At 37.8% G+C, this 27,861-nt stretch overlaps 1 protein-coding gene across 12 annotated transcripts in view; it reads left to right on the forward strand.

Moving 5' to 3' along the window:
- EPHA6 (EPH receptor A6) overlaps positions 1-27,861 on the forward strand; it is a 532,902-nt gene that overhangs the window by 238,826 nt on the left and 266,215 nt on the right. The window contains exon 1 of one of the 12 annotated variants that reach the window (XM_075515639.1): positions 9,604-9,635. The exons of 10 other annotated variants lie outside the window; for them this stretch is intronic. Coding sequence is in view for 1 of the 2 variants with exons in the window: in XM_075515614.1 (XP_075371729.1) it covers positions 25,575-25,593 (19 nt within the window). In the remaining variant the exon portion in view is untranslated. Of the gene's footprint in view, positions 1-9,603; positions 9,636-25,559; positions 25,594-27,861 lie in introns of those variants that run through there. One more of the 12 variants, XM_075515614.1, reaches the window with a different exon arrangement.

A 27,861-nucleotide genomic window follows, 5' to 3' on the forward strand; every position in this document is an offset into this window, starting at 1 on the left:
TTCATAATTACATTTAATACTGATAGGGAATTATGTATAGGGAATTATGTATATATAGGGAATTATATACTCTTAGACTAGAAGTATAAAGTAAGTATGAGGAAAGAAGTTGCTACAACCCAAAGCCATGCAGAGGAAATGGAAAATCCTATGAACTGCATTGATCCTAAGACAAAATTGCTAAGGGTTCCTCTTATATCTGTAATTTCAGGAGTGCCTGTTGAGTATCAGAAAGTGGTAGCAAAGATACTGAAAATACTTCCTATCAACAGATTTACTGGAGACAGCAATGATTAAGCTTTGTAACAACAAAGCATAATGTGTACTGCCAGTCATTCTAAATCTCTCAGGGAGAGGAAATCCTTTCTGTCATATGTGATGCATTTTCTTATGATTTAGGACATCAAGATTGATATTTGGCAAAGATTTACTGTCGTGAAACGGGCGAGATTATTTTGGTTTGGTCTGGAATGAGGTCAGGAATGTGCCTTTGCTGCTGCACATTTCCTGTTTTTACTAACAAAAAAGGGCATAGTACTTAATCGTGCCTCCTTCAAAATTCATAATCATAAGCTCAGTATCATTTATGGAAAGTTGAATGACAACTGGAAAGAATGCTATAGTGAGAGAAAGTGGTCAATACCACCAGAAATCTATTTGTTTTTTCATTATCTAGACTTAAACTTGTAGATTTTAGTGAACTACAAATGAGTTTTATTCCTGCTTTCCATTGAAATATGTATATGGATTAATATTGCAAACAACAGACCATAGTATTTATTTTCTAAGGACTTATCTAATGTGAGAATCCTGAAATATCAAGGCAAAAACCCAACTTGCTATGGTAATAAAGCTGTGCTGGAATAAAAAACCCTCTTTTGGATTAGCTGAAAACCCTATTTGATGCCACCTTGGAAGGCATGAGCACCTAATTTCTTAGACAAAATCTAGCCCTTATATTATCATGTTGCTATTTTAACGACCCCATGCAGTAATACGGTTTACGGTTGGACTCGATGATCTTAAAGGTCTTTTCCAACCTATACGATTCTGTGATTCTGTAATACACGTTTATAAGCTAGCGAGCAACCTTTAGGGGCATAAAAAAATCAGTTTCCCAAGATCAAAGATCCTTTTTTTTTCCCCTTGGGAGAGGAAAGCATAAGGCTGTTTCCTCCATTATTAACATTTTGCCTGAGGGCAAGTGGCAACATAATCCCTATCATTTTTACCTCCTGCTGCTCCGCTGGGAAAACACAATCCAGCCGCGTGTGTTTGTGGCTCTTCCTTTCATTGGTGTTTCCTGCTGTGCCTGTGCTATGACAGGGCAGCAGCAGGTAGCATAAATAAAGGAGAAACCTGGCAGAAAACTATAGACAGCTTCTGAGATTTTGAATTTGGCAATGTTTTGGAGCCCCATCATCTCTAGGAGAAAAGAACAGATTTTTTTGTCTAACCACTGCTTTCAGAGCAGCCAGGATAAACTCCCCACCCTTTAGCAGGAAGCAAAAATAAAAGCAATGTTTTCACAGCTCCTGAGAACACACTTAGTTTCATGATTAAATGGTGTTTGTGAGTGTGTTTTCCACTGCTATCGGGCTTTGAAACTGGTTTAAAATGAAATTCTCACTCACTATGAGTGAATGGGAAAGGATGGACTTCTCTATTATCCCTGTATACAAAATACTATTCTTCTGCTTGTTACCTGTGGAAAGGCTTTAGTGGTTCCTGCAAAAGAAAAGAATGATCTTAGCTTCAGGTCTTTTGGCACTTGATTAAAATAGATTCCCATTAAGGAATTTTCTCATTCTTTTCCAAGGCAAAATAACTCAGGCTGCCTCTTTTACCAAGATCCCCTCGAGGCACTTAGCAGTTTCGGAAATGCATGGGACCAAAAGGGCAGACTCTGCCCTGATCAGGGTAGCAACCATTTTTCTGCATGCCAGGGTCCCGGTGTGAGCTTCCCCAGTATCATCAGACCTGAGTATCACCAGACCAGAGAGCTGAGGATGCACCGTGCCCAACAAGCTCATAAGATGTACATTTTCTGTTGCAGACGATAGTTTGACATTGCTTTTCTTTCTGAATCAGAGCAAAAGCAATTATTGTCCAGCTATCCTATGACAGCTGCAAAACATTAATTTAATAGAACAATAAAAATACAAGTTTGGTTTTTTTCTTCTTTTACGGATACATATTAAATCTCTGAAATTTAATGACAGGACACTAACAGAAGAGATGTGTTTATAATCATATGACTTGCAATTTTATGGAATACATTAAATAATATTAAATTACTATATCTTGCTTTAACTTACTTCATACTTGTCTTTTATACTTAGTTGATTTTCTGAATCAAAGTTTTTCCTGTGTTGTAAAATAAGTTAGAGACTTTGATACTTTATTATCTCCTCACATATCATAACAGAATATGAAGCAGAAATAAAATATTTCAATACATAGGTTAACATAGTATTTAGACACAAGATTTCAATTTGTTATGAAAAAAGTGGGTTAAAGTATTTATGTTTTTCCTAGAATTTTCGTTGCCAACAGTATTGCTTCACATGTTTCTTTTTGTAACAAGTAACGCCAAAAGTTACTGATATAAATTTTAAGTGTCTCCCTGAATTTGCTTTGCAGTATGGATAAGAGTAGGTGGGGTATCAGTGTTTAATCTGCACATAATTTCTTGATGGAATACAGAACTCGTGTTCATGACAGTGAATCTGTCTTTGGGTGGCAACTAGTTACCTGTGCTATACCAGTGGTAATAATTTCACTGGACATTGATAGGAATAAGGGCAAAATTTGCTAGAAAAAGTGGAGCCACTGAAATTAAATCCAAATGTGTGACACAAAAGAAAAAAATATGTTGAAACCACAAATACACCTATGTGAATCTGAAGTGTATTGAGTGCTTCAGTTACTTGAGGAAGTTGATAACAGAAGACTGTACATACTTACAGGAGTAGAACTGAAGTGACAACTGTTGCTCTCACAAAATATGTCCACAAATAAATAAAGTGAAGAATGAAGCAGTTGCAGTCTCTTGAATCAGCATGAACCTGCATGGACATTAACAAAATTGGGTAATAAAAAATTTTCTGCTTTGAATCTTACAGAAGATTGCTCACATACAATGAACAGAGAAGTAGTTACTTAAATGTAGAGCATAAACAGACTGAGGTTGATGATTTTCAGTATGAAACATCACACAAAGAAACTCAAGCATACAAAATCATACATTCCCTAACTGAACATACAGAGTGGAAAATTAACAGATTGAATAAGGGGATTTCTCTGGCCTCTCTTTTGCGTAGAGCGAAACAAATTATTAAGAAACCTAGATCAGATTCTTAAACCTGGCATGTGTGACATACTTCAAAGTGCTTATGAAAGCCATGTATCAAGAAGTTTCTTTCTGAGCATACAAATAGATGAGGAGAGAGGCTGTGAGCTGCTTCTGTTGCTACTGCAGATGGTAGGATGTGACCAAAACATTTATAGTTAAAATTGTGTTGAAAAACACAAGTTTTCAAGAAAACAATCAAGCTGATTCCTAATGTTAGTCTGTATGTTGCAGTGTTTGGTTAGATAATAAATCTATGCATATGATAATATGTCGCTAGAAAGTATAAGACACTTTTCTCAAGTGTAGCCTATACTATTTGTTGTGGGCATAAACACTTTATTAGAAGACTCATTTGAACTCAGAATGTGAATAACTTTATAGGATAGTAAGGACTGACTTATTTTTGCCATTCGGAGTGAATGGGAAATGAGTGAAAAACATGAAGCAGTGATAAACCATTTGAGGTAACTGGGGAGTGTGTTAGTAGAAGTCAGAGGGACATTTGGAAGTCAAATGTGATAGGAAGCTTAAAATGTCTTTATTACATAAAGATAAAAAAGAATAATGCCAGGTTTTTACTTTACTGGTCTTAACTGGCAAGATCTGCTCTTGAGCCTCCCAGGTCCTTGAGCATCAGTGGGAATGAAGCATCATCCATAGTATTGGAAAATGGAGCTAGGGAGCACTTAAGCTGACTAGACATAGACTAGCCCATGGGACCAGAGGGGATGTACTCAAGGGTGCTGAGGGAGCTGGGTGATGCTCTTGCGAGGCTGCTATCCATCACCTTTGACAGGTCATGGTGATTAATGGAGGTTCCTGATGACTGGAAGAAAGGAAATGTCACACCCATCTTCTTCAAGAGAGGCAAGGTCAAGAGGATCCAGGCCAACCAGTGTCACTTCAGTCACCCCGAAGATTGTGGAGCAAATCCTTCTGAAAACCATGTCCAGGAACATGAGGACAAGAAGTTGATTGGTACAACCATCATGGATTTATCAAGGGCAAATTGTATCTGACCAACTTGACTGAGGGTTGTCTACAATGGTACGTGATGCTGAGAAGACAAGGGGAGAGCAGTGGAAGCTCTTTACTTTGACTTTAGCAAGGCCTTTGATGTGGTCTGCCGTATGGTACTATCCTTATGGACTGGATGGGTAGACCACCACATAGGTGGAAAACTGTCTTGACTGCTGGACATAAAGAGTAGAGATCAGCAGTTTGAGGTCCAGCTGACAGCTGGTTATCAGTGGCACACCTCAGCTGTTGATACAGTGGCCAGGACCATTTAGCATTTGTATTAACCACTTGGACAATGGGGTGAAGTGCACGTTCAGCAAGCTCAGGATTTGACACTCAATTTGAAAGCACATTGGAGGGAAGGGCAGGCATTCAGAGGGTCCTCAACAGGCTGGAGAAATGGACTGACAGAAACATCATGAAGTTCAGCACAGGCAAGTGCAAAATCCTGCATCTGGACTGGAATAATCCCAAGCGCTGACACAGGCTGGGAGTCAACTGGCAAGAAATCAGCTTTGCAGAAAAGGACTGGTAGCTGGCTGATTAAACAAGAGCTAGCAGTGTGTCCTTGCAGCAAAGCAAGCCAACCACATCCTGGGTGGTGCTAGCAAGACTGCAGCCAGCAGGCTGAAGGCAGGGATCCTTCCCCTCTGTTTGACGCTTGTGAAACTGCATCTGGAGCGCTGTGCTCACTTTGGGGCTCCCCAGTATAAGAGAGAAGCTGAGGTACTGGACCGAGCCCAGCAGTGGGCCACCGTGCTGGTCAGGGGCCAGAGCACAGGATGTACAAGGAGAGGCTGCAAGAGCTGGGCATGTTCAGCCTGGAGAAGGGAAGACTGATGGGCATCTAATCAGTCAACTAATGGTGGTCATTATTGAGAAGACAAAGCCACACTCTAAAGACGTCTGGGGAAAAGAAAAGATGCAATGGGCTCAAGTTGCAACGTAGGACATTTGTTCAAAAATAAGATAAATTGTTTCCCCAATTGATTGAGGGCGGTCAAGCACTGCAGCAGGTGCCTAGAAGGGTTGAGGAATCTCTACGCCTGCGGATATTTAAAATTTGACTGGATGAGTTGCTGGGCAACTGATCTACCTGAGACTTGCTCAGTTGGGGGTGGGACAGATGTCTCCACAGATTCCTTTCAACTTGAATTATTTTGTGATTCTATGAATTAAGAATATTTTCTGATGAGTTTTTTTTCAATTATTGCCAGGTAATACTGGTTTAAACCATCTTCCTCGAACAAACAAACAAACAAAATTTAAAATATATTATAGAAGCTGAATACACCTAGACTCTTCGTGAAAATGTAAAAGGAGAGAGAGTAAGAGAGGCTTTTAGTTCCCTTTGACTCTTTTGAAATATCAAATGTTATTTCAGATAATGAGTTTCTGGAGAACACAGAACTAATGAAGTTTTAACAGTATTCAACCCTGGGGTTGTGGTGTCTTAGCTTAAGTTCTTCCTCTCCTCTGTCCATATAACTAATCAGCTTTGAGAGCTGGAGCGCATATGCTCCTTTTCAAAGAACAGCAAAGCAGCCACTCTTTCATCTGGCCTTATATTCATACTTTTATTACAGTTGATGTTTATATTGGAAAACTATAACCTCCAGCAGCTGAGTGTGAAAAACAAGGTGGATATAATGAACACCGCTTCCTGCTATTCAGAAACAGAATTAGGAATGATCCCTGCTTTGGTTTCTGGCATGTAATAAGAAGTCATATTGATTTAGTATTTGGGTTTTTTAATTCTCGTTATGAAGTTTGCAGGTCATGGTAAAAAAATATGTACTTCACAAAGCTTTCTCAATACCTAATACAGATATATTTTATTATAGGAAACATATGCATTGCCTGTTTCAGATTTGTTATTAAGAATAATTATGATAATCGCATATGGAGAGCATTTAAAAACAGATTCAAACATGGTTATGTTGATGTTCCTTCAAGATCTGATTCTCTAACAGCATTTGATCCTGTTGGATATTAGTGATGAGATTCAGTTGCCTAAACATAATGTCTAGCGCCATTTTAAACATCATAAGGTGTTCTCTCTGGTCTCCAGCTACTTCTCCAAAAGGGCATGGGTATCTCACAAATCCTGTGTTGTATTTGCCAGCCCTGTGCACACCTCCACATAGGAAAAGTCCACTCAGGTACAAGTCCACACAGGAGCAGTACTAAGTAGATTTGTATCATCAGATATATCAGTTAATGTGACTGTACTTCTTGACCTTATTTAAGGCTATGCAGGCAATTGTCCTGTACAGGTGCTATAAGACAGTGGGGTTTTCTTTCTTCATTGTGGCCTTTCCCAGTTGCTGATGCTGTCCCTCCTGCAAGCCAGGATAAGTGGAGAAAGTCCTAAGGAAAACTACTGTGTATAGATCCAAAGGCTTTGGTCATCTTTCTCACAAGTTACTTTATTTCTTGCTGCTGCTTGCTACTTGTCATTGCTAAGGGTCTATCAGACTCTTATTTCATTTCCGAGCCCCAGTCAACCAACTGTGCTTGAACCCACCACGGGGACTGCTTTGCCTCCATGTGCCACATGAGAAGGGGCATATTCCTCACCGCCACCTTCCTTAGTGCCATTCCGTAGGAGTGGCATCTCTTTTTTCTATATATGGTGCTGTATGTATACAGGAGTCTCATTCCTCAGTCCTGGAGAAAATGAATGAGTGCCGTGGGAGTCAGGCAAATAAAGCTCTACCTGATTTGTCTCTCAGAACTCCAATTTTTGTATTTATCAGACTTGTGCATTAGCCTTTCTTTTGCATCTGGGTATTTCCCTATTATGATTTTTTTCATAGTAGAAACTCATTTAATATTTGATGTATAATGGTGTCCAATAAGAATTTTCTTCTTTTCTTCTGTATCTCTTAATCACCATAAATATTTTTCCCTGCTACTAGACAAAAATATGTAAAGAATTAAAACTCTCAGCCTTAAAACTCTCTTTGCTGTCCTTTCATAAAAGGTGTCATTAATGGGATAAGGATTTTCAAATGTTGCCTTATTTTTATTCTAAAACCCTACTATTCCATATGCATTAATTATATAACTTTACAATACAAAGCAGTCATAATTTTTATTATGCAAAGTGTCCTCAACATTGTGCTAGCTTCTCTGGGAAGTTACATTTTCACTCTACCAGCTGGGGCAGAATTCCATGAATCAGTCAGGGTTTCTGCGAGAAGCTGGAGAGCTATACGAGGAATTTCTGTATATCACAAAAAGACAAATTGTACAAGGTAATTTCTTTCTTTGGAGTACTCCATTACGTATCCCTGCATAGAAGAGATTATAAGGGTTTTCCTAGGTTCTCTGGGATGGAACTGATCTTTGCATACTGTTTGAGAAGAAAACCACATTATCCAGTCCATCTTTTTTTGCTTTATACCCTCTTTTAGTCTTCCTTTCCATATCGCCTTGAACCTCTTCAACAATATTTCTTCAACAATTAAATACCTCTAAATGGAAAGCCTTAAAAAATACATTGTATCATTTTGCATGAGTCAAATTCTGGGCTAGAGAACAAATAACGATGTGTAGACTCCCTTAGGTGTGTGGCCATTTGCATATTCATATAGAGAGGTTGGACTTAGTTCAGTTATTTTTACATTCGAGATCAGATTTGCTACTTGTGACAGCACTTGAGAGTGTGAAGTATCTGCCTACTTTACTTTAAAAATTTAGTCATGCTGAAGTGGATGGAAATCAATTTAGAAATGTGGATTGAAAATGAGGAATGTTCACCCAATATTTTCACGATAAGTAGGGAATAATTCAATTCAGCACAATCATACTTGAAATATAAACCCATTTGAAACCTATTATTCTAATTGCGTCAACTAATACAACAGAACTGCCAAACTGATTCTGAAATATATATATTGAAGTTACTAATTTCTATTGGAAGAAAATTTGTTGGCCACTTCTACTGCAAAATGTGTATTAAATTTAAACATCTGAAGTTTTAATTCTTCATTATGCTTCAAGATTAGTTTCTTGACCTTTTTTTTTTTATGCTGAATAATATAACAGGTACAGGAATCATCCTATCCCAATCATCTAGCATGGTACGAGGACTCAGTTTTCACATTGGGACGAAATGTTAAACAATACAACATTATTTGATCGCCATTCTTTAGAAAGTAAGATAATGTATCTCTTTCGAACACAAAAGGTAGCAGAGCGATCAATGGCTTTTTTGAAAGGATGTGGGAAGTATTGGTATATTCTCATGTCCCAAACCTACCCTAACTAAGGTTTAATGTTCAAAGTGGCATAGAAGTTTATATTAAGTGTATAGCATCTACTATTCCACTTCACAATCACAGTGTTTACTTTCTTGTTGATGACTCTGGGATGCATCAAGTTTGAAGGCAAATAAATAAAACACAACTTCTGTCTCATAAAATCACATCAGTGGAATTTACTGAATGTTTCATGGTTGTTCATTGTTTGAGTGCTAATATAATTCTGAGTTGCTATGGCAGACGTGCAAAAGGCCCGATCTCGCATCAAGTTTATGTCATTCAAGATCCCTTAAAAATACCCAGAAAGAACAGCCCCTGCACTGCAGGGCTTGAATGTAAACCCTTATGTCATGGAAATATTTAGAATTTGGCATGACTATCAGTTTTAACCATCTTCACGTTAAGGTAGATTTCCACGCAAAAATATATTTTAAATTGAATCAGGACGAGGAAGGGAAATTGACTTTAAGCCCAGTTGAAAGCTGGTTTGATTATGTCACATTTCCAACCTGTAGCAGTTCCAATACAAAATAACAAATAAACAGAGATAGAAAAATAGCAGATAGCTTTTAAATATTTTTTAATTAGTTCAAAATAATTTCAGGTATTTTGTTAACCCCCTAATCACTACTGATGCCTATGAATAAGCTATCTACTTTTAGTTTTATTTCTCCTTATTTTAGTTGATCCATACAGGTTTATTTGTATGTGTATGTGGTGTGTGCACATATAGAATAAATCCCGTAACAGCAAGAGTTGCACTTTCTATAGTTCTGTTTATCAATATCTGAACTGGCTGTCTATGAAGAATAGACTCATCACTCTCTTTTCCTTGCTGTGCTGATGACCAGTTGCATAGTGTAACTAAACACATTTATACTTTCATAGAATGAAGGATATTTACATTTTTATTGCACAGGCTGCATACCATTCATAGCTTTGACCTTGGGTTACTTCTGTTCAGACTGGAACTTCATGGCCAGTGAAAATTTGTAAGTATATGGATTTCCTCAAGACTCACATCAATACTTATCTAGATTTCCTGGGCTTTGTCACTTTCCATTATTTCACATGTCATGTACCTCTACAAACTTATTATGTTTTCCTTGAATTTGACTTGTCTAGTGTGCTCTTTACCCATGTTCATGTTTTCAGTAATAGAGTAAACCTGTATGGAATGGCAAGTGTGAAAAGTTCAAAGTCTACACTTTCCTTCAAACTTATCAAGGTGCTTATCTCAATAGTATTAATTCTTTGTTGCTCTGTCTTTTCATTAGTTTTCTCGGCCGCTGGCATGGCAGGCGAATGTTTTATTTCAAACTGTTCACTTGGCCACCAAAGAGACTGCTCTTTGAATTCTGGCACTATTAGCATGTTGTAGAATGAGAAGATATTAATCTTATATATATCTTATACATCTTACATATCAATACCGCATAGATATTATATATTATGTATTAGATATTAGATATTATATGGGGAGTATAAACATTAGGTATAATAAGAATGAGCCAAGTCCTAAAGTAATAGTTAGACCATGAGTAAAGCAAACAACTTTTTGTGGGTGGAAGTTGACTAGGGTTTGTTCCCCTGATATTTCAATTTTCACACTTTCTAGTTTACTTTTTGGAGAAGAAAATGTATATTCTTGCCAATATCTCCCTACAACTCTTTGTGCATGTCCGTGTGTCCTCTTTGTTCCAGTGGAAAAAAACTTCATTGCAGTAAAGACTGCGATGAATTCATGAAACCCATTCAAACAGAATTTTCCATTTCCAATCTAGTGCATTGGGACTCTTCATCAGTAATTAAAAAACATAGAAACTGAGTATTTATATACACATTTGTATGTATAAAATTCTCTGCTTATACAGTTAGAATGGTGTGTGTTTGGAATGTGCTTTTCAGCTCTTGCAACTACAGGTTTTCAGAGAATAGTTTGAGCAGCCAAAGCCTGGCAATGTCAAGGCTTCTGTTCTCCTTTTCCTCAGGAAGCCCATGATAAAGCTGGAGTCAGTCGTACCTTGCCAGATTTTCCTCCATTTCTCATTCTGTTTTGTCAAGTTTTACTAACGCCACTGTAGTCTTGTTCTTAAGTGTTGATGGGGCTTACAGTGCTCATCTGAGTGGTATGGCAGGCTAAACTGAGTGATCGCTAATCTTGTAGCTAATTCTTGTTCAGGAAAAATTTCCAAATGGGAGACTACTTTCCTCAACAGTAATATTTACTTTTTCCCATATACTTTGCTTATTTCAGCTTTATGCTGGGAATACAGAACCTCAATCCATTTGATGGAGACAGAAACACTGAAAATCTTTTAATTCCTTCCTCTGATGCAGTCCACACAGCAAATTCACCTCTGAGCTGCTAGAAGTTGTTATAACGTACGTTGGTCCTCAGTCAGCCTGCTGGAGCTCAAGTTGTTCACAGCCTGGGATCCCCAGCAGTTCTTCAGGACAGCTGGTAGGAAAACAGGCGGGTTGTTACAGATTTGTTACAACTTTTTTTGCAAAACATCAATTTTCTGCAACTAGCATTTTCCAGGGAAAAACTATTTTGGTGGTAAATTGCTGATCTGCTCTAAACACCACCAGCAGGAGAGGTCACTCTATCAGTTTGGCAGTCTTATTACACAGCTATAGCTATGGCCCTCTGAGTCCCAAGCATTCTTTTATGTGAATTGAATTCATGAGAAAATGAGTACATCTTAATGGGTATAATGCCTCAAGTAGGGAACAAGACAGCGGAGTCTGAGTGCCAGTGGTACAGATTGGGTATCTCCTAAGAGCATGGCATGTTTAAACTGCGAAGTCTCTACCTGTTTGGAAATACACTCTTTTGATTGAGAACAAAAGCTAGGAGCTGCACAGTGAGGACTGTTGTGGCATGGAGCTATCTCAGGGAGAACCTGATCCTTAGTTAGAACTTGTGCTAATTTTCTTTGTAATAAGAATAGAATCTATTATTTTCTCCTAAAGATAATTTGGCTCTTCAAAGCAAATAGGAGCATGAAATATGGCAAAATTGCTTTAATCACTAATTTAGTAGACAGAAGACAAAGGGAGCAGATCTGTTGTTTTAAGATTATCTTTTTTAATTATGAGAGCTCACAGGTCACATTTCTATTTGGAATCATATTTTAAGTAGCCTGCCACATTGTAAATCTTTAATATTTTAAACTGTGTGTGATTTTCTCATTTGACAATGTTACCAGCTTAGTCTGGCAGCAGAGCTTATCAAAATCCTGTCTTCTCAGCATTGTGAATTTGTTCACATTCTAAAACTTCATTTTTTATTAAATTAACAAATCAATAGCTAAAAGGATCAATGGGTTCAGTAGCAGCTGGTTTAATCTCAGCAGAAATGGATTGCTGCCAGATTCCATGTTGCTGTTTAAATTGATTCAGCCAGACATCTTTTGCTCAAAAAGTCAATTGTGGTGAAAGAAAAGCATTTTGTTTAAAAATTGTATATAAAATTGGTGGTCCTTTGTGCATGTGTGTGCATGGACACACATACACACACACACACACAACCACCTTTTTTTTAAGAGACCCTGGGAAACAGAAATTGCTTTACTCAAGATACCATCTCATCACCTTCTTCTTTTTTTCCAAAGCTGACACTGGTGTTTATAAAAATGAAAAAGTATTTAATTTTTTTTTCTGTTTATGTGTTGTTGGTTTTCTGCTCTGCATCTCTAAGCATTTGATACTGCTTTCTATTTTCTCAGTCGTTCAGTGTATACATACAATACAGATCATTTTCATTTTGTCGCTGAATGCCAAATGAAAGATAGCTAAGAACATAGCAGGCATTTTACAATCCTTATCACACACCATTAGACACTAATGTACTATAATAATGATCTTGATAATTGCTCTCTCACCTCACAGCACACCTGCGACTTGGATAATACATTTGCAGATCTTTTTCTTTTATATAAATTAAATCTCCTTATCAGTATTACATAATGAAAATTCTGCTATTAATGTTGAATGGTGAACATGTAAAGTACCATATGTAGGACTGTGATTTAGGTGGGCATGTAACATTAGAAATTCCACTATTTGATGAGGCCAGTCTTTGGAGAAAAGGATAATATAAATGTTCATTGAATTTTGAACATTTAAGATAGAGGAGTGGACTAGGTCACTTTGTCCAGAGCCAAAAGTTCCCTACATTATTTTTTTTTATGTTAGCGAATCATTTATGGTGGATTTAAAATGTCATAGGTTATAGAACTTCTGTATACTCTGGAAGAATATTTCACAGCTGAATAGCTATTGTTGTCTACAATTTTTTTCTTATAATCTGGACTACACTTTTTCCTTTGTTTTCCTTTTTCTTTTTTTATCTTTGTACTGTTACTCCACTAACCTATCACCCACCTTATCTTCACTGATTACCTCTTCTGTGTGTTTATATGCTCTACGTATTTGTACGCTATTTTCCTCTTCTTGAGTTTGCTACTTAGCCAAGCTCCTCATATTTAGCTATTTTAATCTCTGTTAGTTTCTGCAGCGCAATACATTCTCCTTATTGCTTTTCTTTTAAATAATTCCAACTGCTTAAGCTCTTTCTGGGAAAAGGGTTCTCAGAAATGCAGATATTACTGCAGATAAAGTATCATCAGAACTGTCCATCAAAGTTCCTTGCTCAAGGTTGCAGTTGTGCACTTATCCAGTGATCTTGTCAAAACCTTTAGTTATAAACTCAAGCTTATTTTTCTGGGATTTCTCGCACTTTGATTCAGTTTCATTGTTTTTTGCCACTGACAGCAGTCGTCTTCTATGGAATGTTTGTTTCCTAGTTGTTTTTCTTAGATGCATTAGGCTGGATTGACTTACTCACATTGGGCATCATGAGATGCTCACCTGAACTGCTTGGCTTTTACTAAAAACTGGAGAGAAATGATTTGTGGTATCGTTCAGCCAGGGGAATCTGTAAAAACATCAATATGTCTAAGTGAGAGAAGGAAAGCAGAGAACTTAAAAATGCTTGGAAAGCTACAAGTTAGGTTTTTTCATGTATGCATATTTTAAAGGTAGTGGGTTTATGGGCAGTACATTTTGTGCATTATTCTAAAACGCGATAGAATTTTTTAGAAGAGCCTTTTTGTCCAGTTGAAAAGACGTCTGACATAATAAACTTAAGTTCCACAATTGTGCATCATGTTAGAATCATGCAAATGATACTTAGAAGCCCAAGAAATTTTTTTCCTCCAGGTATGTGTACAGTCCACTCCTTTTCAAGAACAGATTTGAATATTAAAAAATATTTATTTCAATGACAAAAACAATGTGATATGGTAACTGGGCAGTCAAGGAGCTGATTAAAAATAAGTACTTATGGGAAGTAAATGTTTAATAAACATTCTTAATTAAAGAATAGGATGTCACATAAGAGGCAGATTAAAAAAAAACAAACCAACACTAGTCTTAAAACAGATAGAGTGAGTTGTGGTTGGCTCTACCAGATATGATAGGGTAAATAAAGTCTTTCTTTTTTCTGTCATTGCATGACACGTAGAGGAGGCCTTCTAGCAGTCTGACGTTGGTCCTTAAGTGGCATCCTTCACCCTCTGCAGCCTTCCAGCATGCTGTGCCCAAGTAGTACAAGAGGGACAAGGGCATCTCCCATCCTTTCATCTCCTCTTAATGGCCTGATTGAGTTGAAGTCCTGTTTACTCACTGAGCAAATCTGGCATTTATTCAATGAGATTAAAGTTTGTTAACCTTTCTTCCTTATTTACCTAATTTTGCTTCAACTGTTTCAGTTTTTGGCACATCAGTTGGACATGTTGCATGCTTTTTTCTCTCCCAAAAGGGGAAAATGACACAGAAGATATCTCACATCCCCGCTACTCTAAGTTTTAGGAAGAATCTTTTTCTCCAGGATGTCTTCCCCAAAAAAATCAAGCCCTTCACATGGTGGCCAGTTTCCATTCCAACCTCTCCTCATTTCTCCCAAAACCAAATCTGTTGGATCTGAAATGCCAGAGATGAGAGAAAGAAAACATAGTGACCTTGCTATTAGTGTGTCATATCTGCACAATCTGAGTCCTTACAAGAGTCAAAGTATTTCTGCCTGTTTACTGTTGAGCATCCTTAGATCTGAGGTATTCCTGTCAGGAGTTTTCCTTTCTTATTTCTGGGTGCTTTCTAAAATCAGCTTTTCCTTTGATCTCTTATCCCTACTTTACTATGTCCTGAGGCTCAGTCTATCTCTGAGATCATAGAAATCTGCATGAGGAAGGCATTAATTCTGCCATGGTATGACCCAGACCTTTCTCTTTCAGAGGGAGTGCTGTGCTATCTAGTTCAGGTCATCAAAAACCCCGGGACAGAGAATAAAGTCATTCTCCAGCCATATGGCTGTTCCCAAGGTCTCATCCCTCAAGTAGTCTCTAATTCTTCTGAGAATTTATCTGTTGTTGCTCAAAAATCCTTCAGCAAAGAAAATGATCACAAAAAGATTAGGAAGGAAGTAGTTATGTCAGTGCTGGCTATCTGGCCCCTGCAAGAGGGAACTCAGGGAACAGTCCTTCTGTTATTTACCTTCCTGTCCATGTAACCACAGGCCTCTTTCTAGAGTTATAGCTGGCCTCAGATGGAAGAGATCTCAGAATTTTTCACCTCTGTGCTTATATTGTTTTCCCCAAATATCTCCAATCATGTGGTAGCAAAGAAGGAGGTTTTTTGGGCTCCTTTTCAATAGCCTGTCTCATTCGTGGGAAATTATCTGATCTCTGCTTGTCTTGTCTCTCTATAGCCAAAATAGTCCAGCCATCTGTTTCTCCACTGTCCAGATATTTTGAGTATTTCCTTGATTTTAAATCAAATGTCAGAATCCCCTCAGAAAGGCTTCTGTATTTTGGTAAACATTATAAGGCAAACTGGTAGCTTGACCCAACTCAGATAACTGTAGAGAATAAAACACAACTGTTGGGCTAACCCTGGAAACATAACAGGCTGTTGCCTAGCACAAAGCTAGTTCCTGAAGGGCTGAAATCGCAAAGGATGTGGGATTTCTCCCTGTCCAGACCTGAATTTCTTTTCCTGTTCTTCCCCATCCTCTCTAATTTTGGCAGTAGCAAGTTAAACAAGCTCAATGCTTGGACTGTGCCAGAGTTGGGCCCCGTGAGATGGGAGGGTAAGACAATATGCCCTTCATTTTCCCTACTGCAATATATCGGCAGTTACCACAGTTTGGCCTGACAGGCACATCTATCTTCTCAAATCCTCTTCTTTTGAAGAGTCAAGAGGCATTAAGAGGACTTTATTTTGATTTCAATGCTGACATTTTGAACCTCACTTCAGACCACCTTTGCTTGAAGATACATCTCGTAGCTCATATTGAGCAGCATGGACACAGAAAACCTCTGTTCCACCTAGTGACAAGCCAGCAGATGTCAGAGACTTACTGTTGAGCAAGTCAGGTTGATGGAGTGTATGCCTTTTAAAGAGTATGAAAGCATCCTAAAACCCCTGGAAATCTCCCAGGCTTCCCAGGGAAAAAAAAAGACTACCTTTCCATGACAGTCCTGCGACCTTTTGTGATAGATCTCAGAGGTGCCAGAAACATCACTAAGAGTTCCATTGCTTTAGGAATTTAGACCCACTTCTAACCATCTCCTTTCATGACAATGTGCTGAAAAACAAAGATCCTCTTCTGTTTTCTGTTTCCCTCTACTCCTTAATGTTTTTGGACAAGGTGTCGTGGTAACATATTACCTGAAGCAAGGCTGGATCCTGGCCACTGATACTAAAGAAAAAACATGACTCAATTTACACCTATGCTACCTACCTAGCCCAGTCTTCCCATCTCTTTTCAGCTACCACTTTCCTTTGGCAGAAAAAACTCTGCTCTTCTGGTTCTAGATGTTATCAAGAAGTTTCTTTTTTTTTGGTATCAAATGAAAGAGATCTTACCCTTATTTCCTAATGCTATTGGGAATGTAGGATTGACACTCATCTTTAGAAAGCTGAATGTCTATATGTGTAGGTTCATGATAATGACAGTAATTGCAACACCATCATTTCACAAGTGGCCTGGCTTCCACATAGTCACATTGTGATTACAGTTTTTTCATAGAAAGAGCTCAAATATGTTTTAGTCTATTAACATTTTCAGAACATATTCCCACCCCTTTCACCAAGATTTTTGTAGATGAAGTAGGCTAGATCTTTTCCAATGCTTTGACAAGTAACTGCTAGCTGGCTTGCAGCTCTGTGGAAAGCATGCAGAGCTCCATTTAATCTGCTTTGTCTTCAATTCCCTTGTAGTAGTTTGACCTTAGAATACAGACCTTAAGATTGCCCAGAATTTGGGGTTAGGGATGCCCACAGTGTGAATGTGCGTATGAACAACACATCCCAAGGTGCCTCCAGTGACTAGCGGGTCATATTCCATTCCTTGATTCCCCTCACAATAAGCTAACTGTGTTCTGGGGAGAGGCAGAGCACGGTGTGTTTCCTCCACCTCGTTGTTCAAATTGTCATCACTAGCACCTAGCAATTCTCTTCACTCACCCCAATCCATCACAATATTTCAGTGGGATGGAGAGTGGCAGGCAATAAAATGTCTCCTGGAATATAAATCAGGTCCTAATTTGTTTTTCTCTAAGCCATTATTTCTTGTGCGATGGTCTTCTCCCATGTGTTTTAGGCCTGTCAATCAGTTGTTGCAGGCACTTGTTTTCCTTTTCCAGGTTGTGGTATCTCTGGACCTGGCAGTAACGAAGTGAAACACCTATCAGCTGTAATGCCATGTTAAACCCAAGCAAAATGCAACGCTTGTCACAAACAAAATCTAAAACACAAACTACATTACCAGAAGGGCAAAGTGTTCCACACCAGGATCTAGTTCAGTTCCCTGGATGTTGATGAAAGAGTGCTCTGAGCTTCCTGCTGACTGGTGGAAGATTAGTTGCTGTGAGACGTTGACTGATGGAATAGGGATGTCTGTGCTTTCCCTGTCACAGCAGAGTATTTTGGGACAGTAACAAGAATTTCTGTGCTTCAGTGCTGCCTGTATCTGCATTACAGATATTTGCCTTATAGATGTGCTTTCTGTGCTACTTTTGCTGGAAGTTACATTTACTATTTGCTCATATCCTGCAGGCTGACAGAACAAACCCACCGGCTTATTGCTTTCCAGGTGATCAGCTTGTCCAAGAGGGATTGGTTAGTTCTGCTTCATTTGTGAGCAGGTCTTAGAAGAAACTTTCTTATGAGATGAGAGCACTCAGCAAGCCACCAATGCTCATGCACTGAATTCAGTCATAGGGAATTTTGTGTTACCACTGGCTATCTAATTATCAAATCGAGATGAACAAAACTGGACTGTAGTGCTTAAAAATAAAAACACTAGGTTATATAATAATAAATAAAAATAAAACAAAAACACCAGTATCTTGCACACAGTGAAGAAAAATAAAATAAATTAGGCTAGTTGCTCATTTACCATAGTAAATTTAGGTTGGCTGGTTTCTTAGCAGAACATGGTTAATATTCAGTGCTAGTACTTACATGAAGTGTCCACGTCTCTGCCTGTCCTGACAACCCCAAATCATTTCTCTCTCTCTCTTTCTACTGTTTCCACTGTCCTTTGTTACAGAAGACTCCATCAACTGGACCCTCCTCCCTGACCATGAATGCCTTAACCACAGGATGCATCTTCTGCAAGTTCACAATAAATTGACAATATTTTACTAGATTAGTGAAAACAGTTTCTAGTCTATGTTAGTAGGTTTCAAAATGGTTGCAAAACTAAGGGTTAGGGTTAGCTAAGAGTTAGGGTTTATATATTATATATTATTATTTATATTTATTATTTGATATATGCTGCATCACCATCTGAACAGGCCTCCTCTGCAATTCGACAGCTGGGCATATTAATGTACATATAAGTGTTCCCAGGAATTGTCTCATACAAAGGAAATGCTGGCAGTTGCCAGGTGTTTGTCTCCAGTTAGAAGTACTAACAAACTCTGTTTCTTCCTATTCTGTCCACTCTGTTCTCTGTAGAGTCCACAGTCAGGAAAAGGTTGCATTTTTTCCTGTAACACCTTTTTGGCTTTGAAGCCCAAGAGAAACCATCAGTCATTTGTTTGGGTCAGTTCTATTTCTGTGTGCTTTGCTTGAACTTAATGCAGCAACGAAGTAGAAAAAAAAAAAAGCAACTCCATGTCCCTTGAATTATTTTAACGGACTGAGATGAGTGAAAGTTAAGATAGAAGCCATGGAACACTGCATCTGAAATAATGTTCAATTTGTTATAGAATATTAAATCCTGGCCACTGCACTACTAACATTGAACCTGATGGTACACTTGCCAGATTTGCCCCGCCACTAGGAGGATGCTATTATCTGCTAGCGATATCAGTTTCATTCCATGTTTCTGGTTAGTGCATAAAAGGCCTGCCCAGTAGAATGGCAATTCTGCAGTTTATTTAAAGTCACTCACTTCAGCAGTGACTTGTTTGGTATTAAGTAATAAAGGATGTATTTCATAAAATATAATACTTAATAAAACAAAAGCCAGCACTAACTTATCAAAAAGTGAGTCCAAATAATAATTAGGAAGCAACAGCCCACTCCTATGAAACTGCTCATGAGCTCTCCATCATTGCTTTGAATGTGTGGGCATCGTATTTTTTCTTTAAACAATGTGCCAACTGCAGGCTGTGCTAAAATGTATAACCATCTTTTGCAACAGCTTGTCTGGCTGGCTGTGCATAAATTGCAGTGATTCCAGCTGCTTTCTCACTCCGCTGTGTATCAAACACCTCACCGTTGCTTCTGTATGTTTTATACAAAAGATGAGAGACAGATGATACTGTTAGTGGTCATTGAAATATTTTCGTAGGCAAACAGACATCTCTGCCTTGGGGATTGTCTTGAGGGTTTCAGAGTCTTCCCTTATCTATGCAGAGAATAACACAACAAAAGTATCTCTTCATCTTTTTATGGTTTAGGGGTGGCTCTAGAAATCTGGGCAAACTTGCATACGTAGACTCAAGGAGCCATAAAGGGATTGCTGTTGTCTATGGTGGGAAGAGAGTTCCTCCTTTTTAGCTGTTTTTGAAAAGTCAAGTTACTTTTTGAATTCTAGCACTTTGCTACTGGCTATGAGAATGGATAATCCAAGAAGCCTGATGGTTCCTCACATGTGTCTCAGCAGCGGTGCGGCGTCTCCCCAGCCTGCCTCCCAGGCTCCTTGACAGTTATTGAAGAGGGTGAGAAAGGCACTATTTACGTCTTTCACCTCTCTCAGGCATATTAGCTGGCGAAGTCACGTTGTCCTGAACAGTGCTCTCATCTTCATGACTACAGTACTATACCGACGTTAAAGTGAGCTCTTAGAAATTCAGACAAGGTCTCTTCTTGCTTGCTAGAGGTGAGTTATGACTGCTACTCGTCAGGACTCAGGGACAATATGTCTGTCTTTCCCCAGTGTCCTATCTGTCGATGCACCTGAGGAGCATCAGCATCAAGGATAGGAAAGTGGTTGCAGCCATAATGCAGTATCGGCACAGGCTGAAACTCCTGTCTTTCACAAACACCACAGGAGTCCTTTCCTCTACCTTGCTGCAACAGTGATAGCTATTAGGGACTCTTTTCTAAAAGCTTTTGCAGAAATCTTGTCTTTCTGAATTGAGAATTGGAGTTTAAAGTTCCTCCTAAATGAGTTGGAAGTGGTTCTGATTTCTGAGTCCTCGTGGGCTCCTCATGAAAACATGCAATTTGAGTTTTCAACCAACCTGTTGGGAAACCTTTCAAAATACAGCTCCTGCTTCAGCCTGTTGGGGAGGGATGCTGAAAGCAGTGCCAGCAACACAAGTGAGAGAGTACAAGAGGGAGCACAAAGGTTGCTGAGGTGGCTTAGCTAGTGTGACCAGTATGAACTTTTGGTATTTACATTAATGTTTACGATTAATTTTTTCCTAACCTCCTGCTAAGCCCTTCAGTGGAAAGGCTGACATTGCGATCTGGAAGCTGATATTGCTGGGTTTGATTAGATTACAGGGAAAGGAGATTTTTCATCTTCCCACACCTCTTGCCAATTAAGATTAAGAGTCTCATAGTTGATTCAAATCTCATTATTCCACAAACATTGTTACACTTGCATGTACTTCAGTTTTGCATTAGAAAGGAGTCTATAAAGAAGCAGCTCTAATATTATGGATGAAATTTTAAAGACTTAATTGGGATCAACGGAGATACTAGAAGCATTAGGAAGCCTAACACTTTATGTACCACTGAACAGAGGTTGCTTTCAGTTTCATATTTCAGAAATATTAAAACTTAGTAACTCAAAGACATGCCCTTTCTGTTGGCTTTTTTCTGTTCTTATAGTTCTTGATTGCTGTGTTAAGGCCTTTTTCTGTCTGTATTCAAAGAGGGTCTGAGTTCATTGTTTTCTTCCAAATATTATCAAAAGTGACTGGGAGTCTAACTGACAGGCCTCTTTGTGTGATGTTTGTATTTCTTGAAAGCTTAGCTCTGCTATATAAAAGAGACTGATTAGGATCCATTCTGCAAGTGCAGTATTTATAATATATGATGGAAGAAAGGGGGATTAGGATGGAGAGAGCTTGTAATTAATTCCTATTTATTATAAGTATTGTAGATTATAGATTTGTAGCATGAGCTGATATCAAGCATAATGTCAGAGATGTTGTGTATGTTTTCCCAGACCAATACAACCTGTAAATGAAATTACCTGTAACTCCAGTCTTGTGCCTTTCTTAATCAGACTGCCAGTAAAGTTCCTCTCTGTCAGCTGTGATAGAATTGAAATGTGTACATGCAAATTTATAACTGAGATGAGACTGCTCATATTCATTTCCAGTTTTGACCTAAGCTGCTGCTTCCTTTGACCCCTAAAACATTTCTCATTTTAAGAATTACGAATCTAATATGAAGAGGTGGATTGTTATTTCCTATCCTTAGGTAATATAAGAGAATCTTCTCATTTTAATCAATGTTTACATTTAATAACAAAAAAAGAAAGCTCTTGTATCACATAAATGGCATTATGAATCATCAAATGGAAAGATCTCCATTTTGATTTTTCCTTTCTCTGAGTTTTCAAATGAACTTTATTGCAGAAAACTTATATAAATTGGAAGTAAATAAAACAAGTGATCCATGGTGTCACTCTAAAATACATGATATTTGAAATAGATCTGGAAATTCCTAAGCAAAGCTAAAATTTATCTATTATGCAGGAATACAGAGCAGATTATCATAGTGATAGTTATCAATGACCATACAGTGCAATTAAAATAACTAAGTTGTAACTGAAATATTCTCTAAATGCTGTGCCAAAAGGGTGACAAATACTTACATATTTTTCTAAAACTAAACATTGCATGACGTGCATATTTGTGATTTTATATATTAATTGAAAATGTAGATGGCAAGTGTAAGTTACAGTATTGTGGCTGAGTTTGTTAACAGAGCCAGCTGTTTGTCCCTCTCCACTTTTCTATCCAAAAATTAGTCTATTGAATAAAAACAGTATAATATCAAAGAAATACGCCAAATGGTACAGTCCGTTATTATTCTATTGATAAACACAGATCACAGAATTTGACAGTTCAAAATGTTAAACGATAGCAGTACTATCAGAATTGCAGACCCCGACATTTGTCTCCCAGTCATTTTGTTCACAGTATGATAAACATGAATATAAGTGGGAAAAAAAGGTGAAAATTGACTGCATACAAGCAATCTGCCATCCCCAATTGCAAAATAAATGTAATGTTACCCGCTATAAGGCTAAGACACAACCAGGGTCCACAGTTCAGTGGGTGAGTGGTAACTCTCTTGCTTCCTGTCAAGTGTCTACACCCCAGTCTGAGTAGCAGATATTTATGAACTGCAAAACTAACTGTCCTGTAGGCTTCTTAATGGCTATTTAAAAGCTGAAACGGAGTTAAACTTCACTAGAATTAAATTTACAATCTGATGAGAAATGGGGATGCAGCGTCAGTAGTTGCCGTGTTGTAGACTATGTAATCCTAATTTTGCACTTATTTTTCATTTGGTTTAGGGATTTTCCAGATATGTCTGATCATCTGTTAAATATTTAAAATTTTATATACAAAATTTGTTGCCAGTTTTTTTAAAATGTATGATTGCCCTGAAATGTTACCAATTACACATATGCATGTTACAAAATTTAAACATTTTGTTTTCAGAATTAAAACTGACTGTCGTGTGAATTTACATATTTAAAAATGGCAAGATACCATAGCTACACAGTCCTACTTGACTGATGCCAGTAACTTAAAAAAGAACCTTTAAGCTAAACAATCTGTAGTTAAAAGATCAATTTTATGCCAGATATCTGTCTGATTGTATGTTTGCAGCTGTGGGGAAGTGTCAAACTGGATGTTGTGGCTTAACCCCAGCTGGCAACTAAGCCCCACCCAGCCGCTCGCTCACCCCCCCCTGGTGAGATGGGGGAGAGAATCAGAAAAGTAAAAGTGAGAAAACTTGTGGGTTGAGATAAAGACAGTTTAAGAGGTAAAGCAAAAACCACGCATGCAAGCAAAGCAAAACAAGGAATTCATTCACTCCTTCCCATGGGCAGGCAGGTGTTCAGCTATCTCCAGGAAAGCAGGGCTCCATCACACATAACGGTGACTTGGGAAGACAAACGCCATCACGCCGAACGTCCCCCCTTCCTTCTTCTTCCCCAGCTTCATATGCTGACCATAACATCATATGGTAAGGGATATCCCTTTGGGCAGTTGGGGTCAGCTGTCCCAGCTGTGTCCCCTCCCAGTTCCTTGTGCACCTCACAGAGCATGGGAAGCTGAAAAGTCCTTGATTTAGTGTAAGCTCTACTTAGCAACAACTAAAACATCTCTGTATTATCAACACTGTTTTCAGCACAAATCAAAAACACAGCCCCATACTAGCTACTATAAAGAAAATTAACTCTATCCCAGCCAAAACCAGCACACTGGAAAAAAAAGAAAAAAAGTGAATTCAGTTGTAGGCTGACCTGTTGGTGCTGGTTACAGTTTTGTGGTGTTTGGCTCTCCATTTAACTAGCTACAGCCCTACCTAGCCTGTGACTCGTGAGAGCCTTGCTTCTGTAGTCAGGATAATTAGCTGGGTGACCCTGTCGCTGACACAAGGTTGCTAGAAGACCTTGAACAAAGTCACGTTGACTTCTCTAAGCTTAAGGTTTTGGTTGAGATTTTTTGAGGATGGGGATAATGATTTTTATTTGCTTTGGAAAGCACTTAACACTGTGGTGTGCATCCAATATAGTGGAAAACTAGAAATAAGCTACTCCGGTACTTCTTCAGCAAACCTGGGAAACATTCAGATTTTATGCAGAATGAATATGTTTTTATAGTAGTACTTACTTTTGTTCTTATGCTCAAATTTCTGTATCCATACAAGAAGTCTTATTGGAGGGAGCTTTTTTCACATCAACCTGGTTATCTGAGAATTCATATTAAATTCATGGTTCATCTCTGTGAGATTCCTGTGAAATATCTTAGTATGTTCAGTAGAAATACTTAACTCTGATACTTGTCATCAATCGTGAAATATTCTAGACACAGGGACTGAAGATATATCCTACATAACTACTTTGGTGAAACACAAATTAGAAACTCTGTTCTGCTACGGGGCACCTTCATGATTTCTGTTTTATTAAAATGGGGTTGGATTTGCATCACCGAAGGATTTAGTTATTCCTGTCTTATAAGGCCAATAGAGGAATATTTGAGACAGTATTCAGAGCTTTCCCTTGGGTTACCAAGGCATTAGCTATATACCGAAATTCATATAAGTCCAAATGCAGCAGTGGTGATGGGTTTGGAGAGGTTGGCAATGTTTGGTTATGAAATAAAAAAATTACAAGAATGTTGATGTCAAGACTACTGGGCAATTTGTCTGATGACTTCTCTCCATTTCATTTGAGAGAGAGATGCGTATAAACAGGAATAACAAAACAGAAATGCATGTAGCCCCTCTACAGATCATTCAAATATGTGACTGAGCTGACAAAGTACTTATTGAACAAAAGCTTGTATTTTGTTATTCCTTCTATTGTTACTGTTAGTATTCATCTGTCTATACTATCTACGCTACTCTCTGCCACTGCATATAATACTACTAATAATTTGTAAGTTTTAGTCTATGCTTTATGCAAACATAAAACTTTAAAGCATGTATTTTTTTTTAAATTGACTGTTTCTAGCAAAACAGTTTAGTATTTTTTGCTTACCTGTCATTCATTGGTAGGACAAGGTTGCAGTTCTTACATAAGTCCGAGGCTTCACTTAAACATTGCTTTTCACTATCCTATAGTCAGTATTCCTGCTGTAGAGAAAGCAACACACAGTATATTCAGTGGGGATAGTCATGAATGTGTCTGTGCGTATGTAAATACAATTCCGTAATTATTATAATTTGGGGCTAAGTACTGCAAGTGGTTCTACATGTATGCTGGGGAAAGGGAAAGGAAAAGGAAAGCCTGAATGAACTAATTACAGAATTTTGTGTGTTGCTTCCATGGCAAAATTGGCTGGAACTAAGATACAGGAAATCTAATTGTTATTGAGGTGAGCAATAGATGAATGTAGTTGCTCTTACCCTGATCATTAGCTGTAATTAAGGAACAGTTTTCTGAAAAATTGGCAGTAATATTTGATAACACAAAAATAAAGACCTTTTGTATTAAAATCAATGGCAGTATGGCCCGTGACGTTCCTGAGAGCAGAATCTATCATTAAAAGTGCCTGTATTTTATAGGCAGACACGACTTGCGTAGTAAATAAAAAAAACAGAACCAAAACACAACCTACAGTTCTTTTAGTCTAACATATCGTCTGCTTGCACTAGATACGGACATAAACTGGACATTTAAATGGATGGAGAAATTCCATAGTATAATGTATGGACTACAAGTTGGTGAGCTTTATTAAAATCATTTTATGTGATACATTAACAGCCAGATTGGGATCAGTATTTTAATATTGTGTATGTTGCTGGCATGAAATGTGACTTTATTCAGAAGTACCACATTGTGTTACTCCACATCTTACAATAATGATAGAATAAAATTGCATAATATTTAGTACAGTAATGTAGAAGATGCAAAGATATGTTTAAAATAATTTTTGATAACCAAGAAGATTATTTTCCTGTGAGCTTGGAAGCACTCAGAGATAATACAAATTAAAATCGTATTGGGTTCCCACAGAAGCACGAGACCTTCATTTTCAGCGTTACTGAATATGGTAAGTCAGAGCTGAAAGAGTTTGGGAGTCACTAATCATGTTCTGTGTGTTTGAAAATTAAGCTTGTGAGTTTTTCTACAAACATGTCAAAAAGGATTCTGTTTTAAAGACCAAATGCCCGATTTTATAAGAACATTTCAGCATTTTTTGCATCAGAAATTGCACACCTATACGATTACCTACCAGTTTCTGGGCATTTATATATTCCCCATGATTACAGTAATTTTGCTTGCGTGCACAAACCCCTGACTTGTACATGCAAATAAAGCAGGGGCTTAAATAAATTCCATGTACAAATCCATACTTGCATGTGCAATCTTGGTAACCATAATTAAAAATGTAAGCATATTTTTAAGCCTCGCCTTTTAAAAATTGGATGTTATAAAGTATTTCTTAAAGTGGGTGAGATTGTATTCTCATTGCTATGACTTCTTGCTAATTATAATAGTGTAAAAGAGACAATTACACAAAGAAAAAAAAAGAATTGCATAGCTTTAGTTGATCTATTATAAAAGCAATTGGTCTTGTGAAAGTTGTGAACCCAAAAAATGAGCATTGAGATCTTAAATCATTAAAAACTACAGTCTTATAATAAGGCCATAACAAGAAATGGTATCCTTGTAAATAGTGACTGCACTATTCTTCAGATTTTTATTGTTAATAACTGCCTGTAAGAATATTACATTCCTTCAAGCTATGCCTTCTCTAGAAAGCTGTTCTACAGTTTTGTAATAAAGTAATAAGTCATGTCAGGGAGAGCTTTAGTAGGCTTTCAGTGTACAGTGTACCTTGAGTGTGTTCTGAGGCATGAAGCCAAGTGCCATTAATTATTTGAGAAGTGTGCCTGTAACTTACTATTCTTACACAGAAATTCAGTCTGACATAATGCCAGCCAACAAAAGTCATTGCAACAACTAGCAGGCTGGAAGTTTTGGTACTTGTCAAAAGTTGAAACCTTACAGCTTCAGAAAAATTGCTTCCAAAAAAAGCACCTGCAAAACAAATGAAATAATTGCTATCACAGGAATTAATTAACCCAGACTAGCAGATTCATTTGTTATGGACAGAGAAAAGTGCATCTGCAGATTCAAATGGTCTGTTCCTGCACATGGAATAGAGAAATCCATTATGAACTACCTAATGTACATACAGAGTTGAAAACAGAAAGGTTTCTTATACTAGGATGAGGAAGACAGAAGAAAAAATGGGGAGAAGATAAGATGGGGATAAATGGGGAGAAGAAAAAATGGGGATAAGACAGAAACATCAGTTTATAGTATCAGTAGAAGGGACAGAGAAGAAGAATCACATGTATATGGTAGCATTGATAAAGGATAACATAAGATTGACAAACTGCTCTCTATATATCAAAAATTTTTGTGCATATATCTAGGAAGAAAGCACTTCAAATTTTGTACATATATCTGGTAGAAAGCACTTTGAATCTTTCTAATAGTAGGAGGTATTTTTCTAGCATTTAGTTATCATGCTCAGATCAAGAGATTATGATTTTATAACTGTTATCACCACTCAGAGAGATCTTTTTTAACATTCCAATAGAGGAAAATCTTTTTGGAAGCCAACACCACATTGGCCACTACTTGAATGTATTTATGAGACTGGGGAAAACCTTAGAAACAACATAACAGATACTATAACTAGACAACAAAGCTGGCCATGCAACTCTGAATTGGGAGATCCATCTTTTTACAATTATTGTGACAATAGAAGGAAAAAAAGAAGAAAAAGAGGCGGCCATAGCTTAAATGGGCTTGACCATTTATTCGGCCCCTACGCTAACACCAGCATTGCAGAGCAATTGTCTGCTGTGGGTTTGCATTCATTGTGATCATGAAAGATACACAAATGAGCACCTCCTTATAGAAATGCTGCTTTCATTTTTATGATATAGATAATGTGCAAAAGGAATTAGCCACAA

The sequence above is a fragment of the Mycteria americana genome, chromosome 1 (assembly GCF_035582795.1).
Source record: "Mycteria americana isolate JAX WOST 10 ecotype Jacksonville Zoo and Gardens chromosome 1, USCA_MyAme_1.0, whole genome shotgun sequence".
Classification (NCBI taxonomy): domain Eukaryota; kingdom Metazoa; phylum Chordata; class Aves; order Ciconiiformes; family Ciconiidae; genus Mycteria; species Mycteria americana.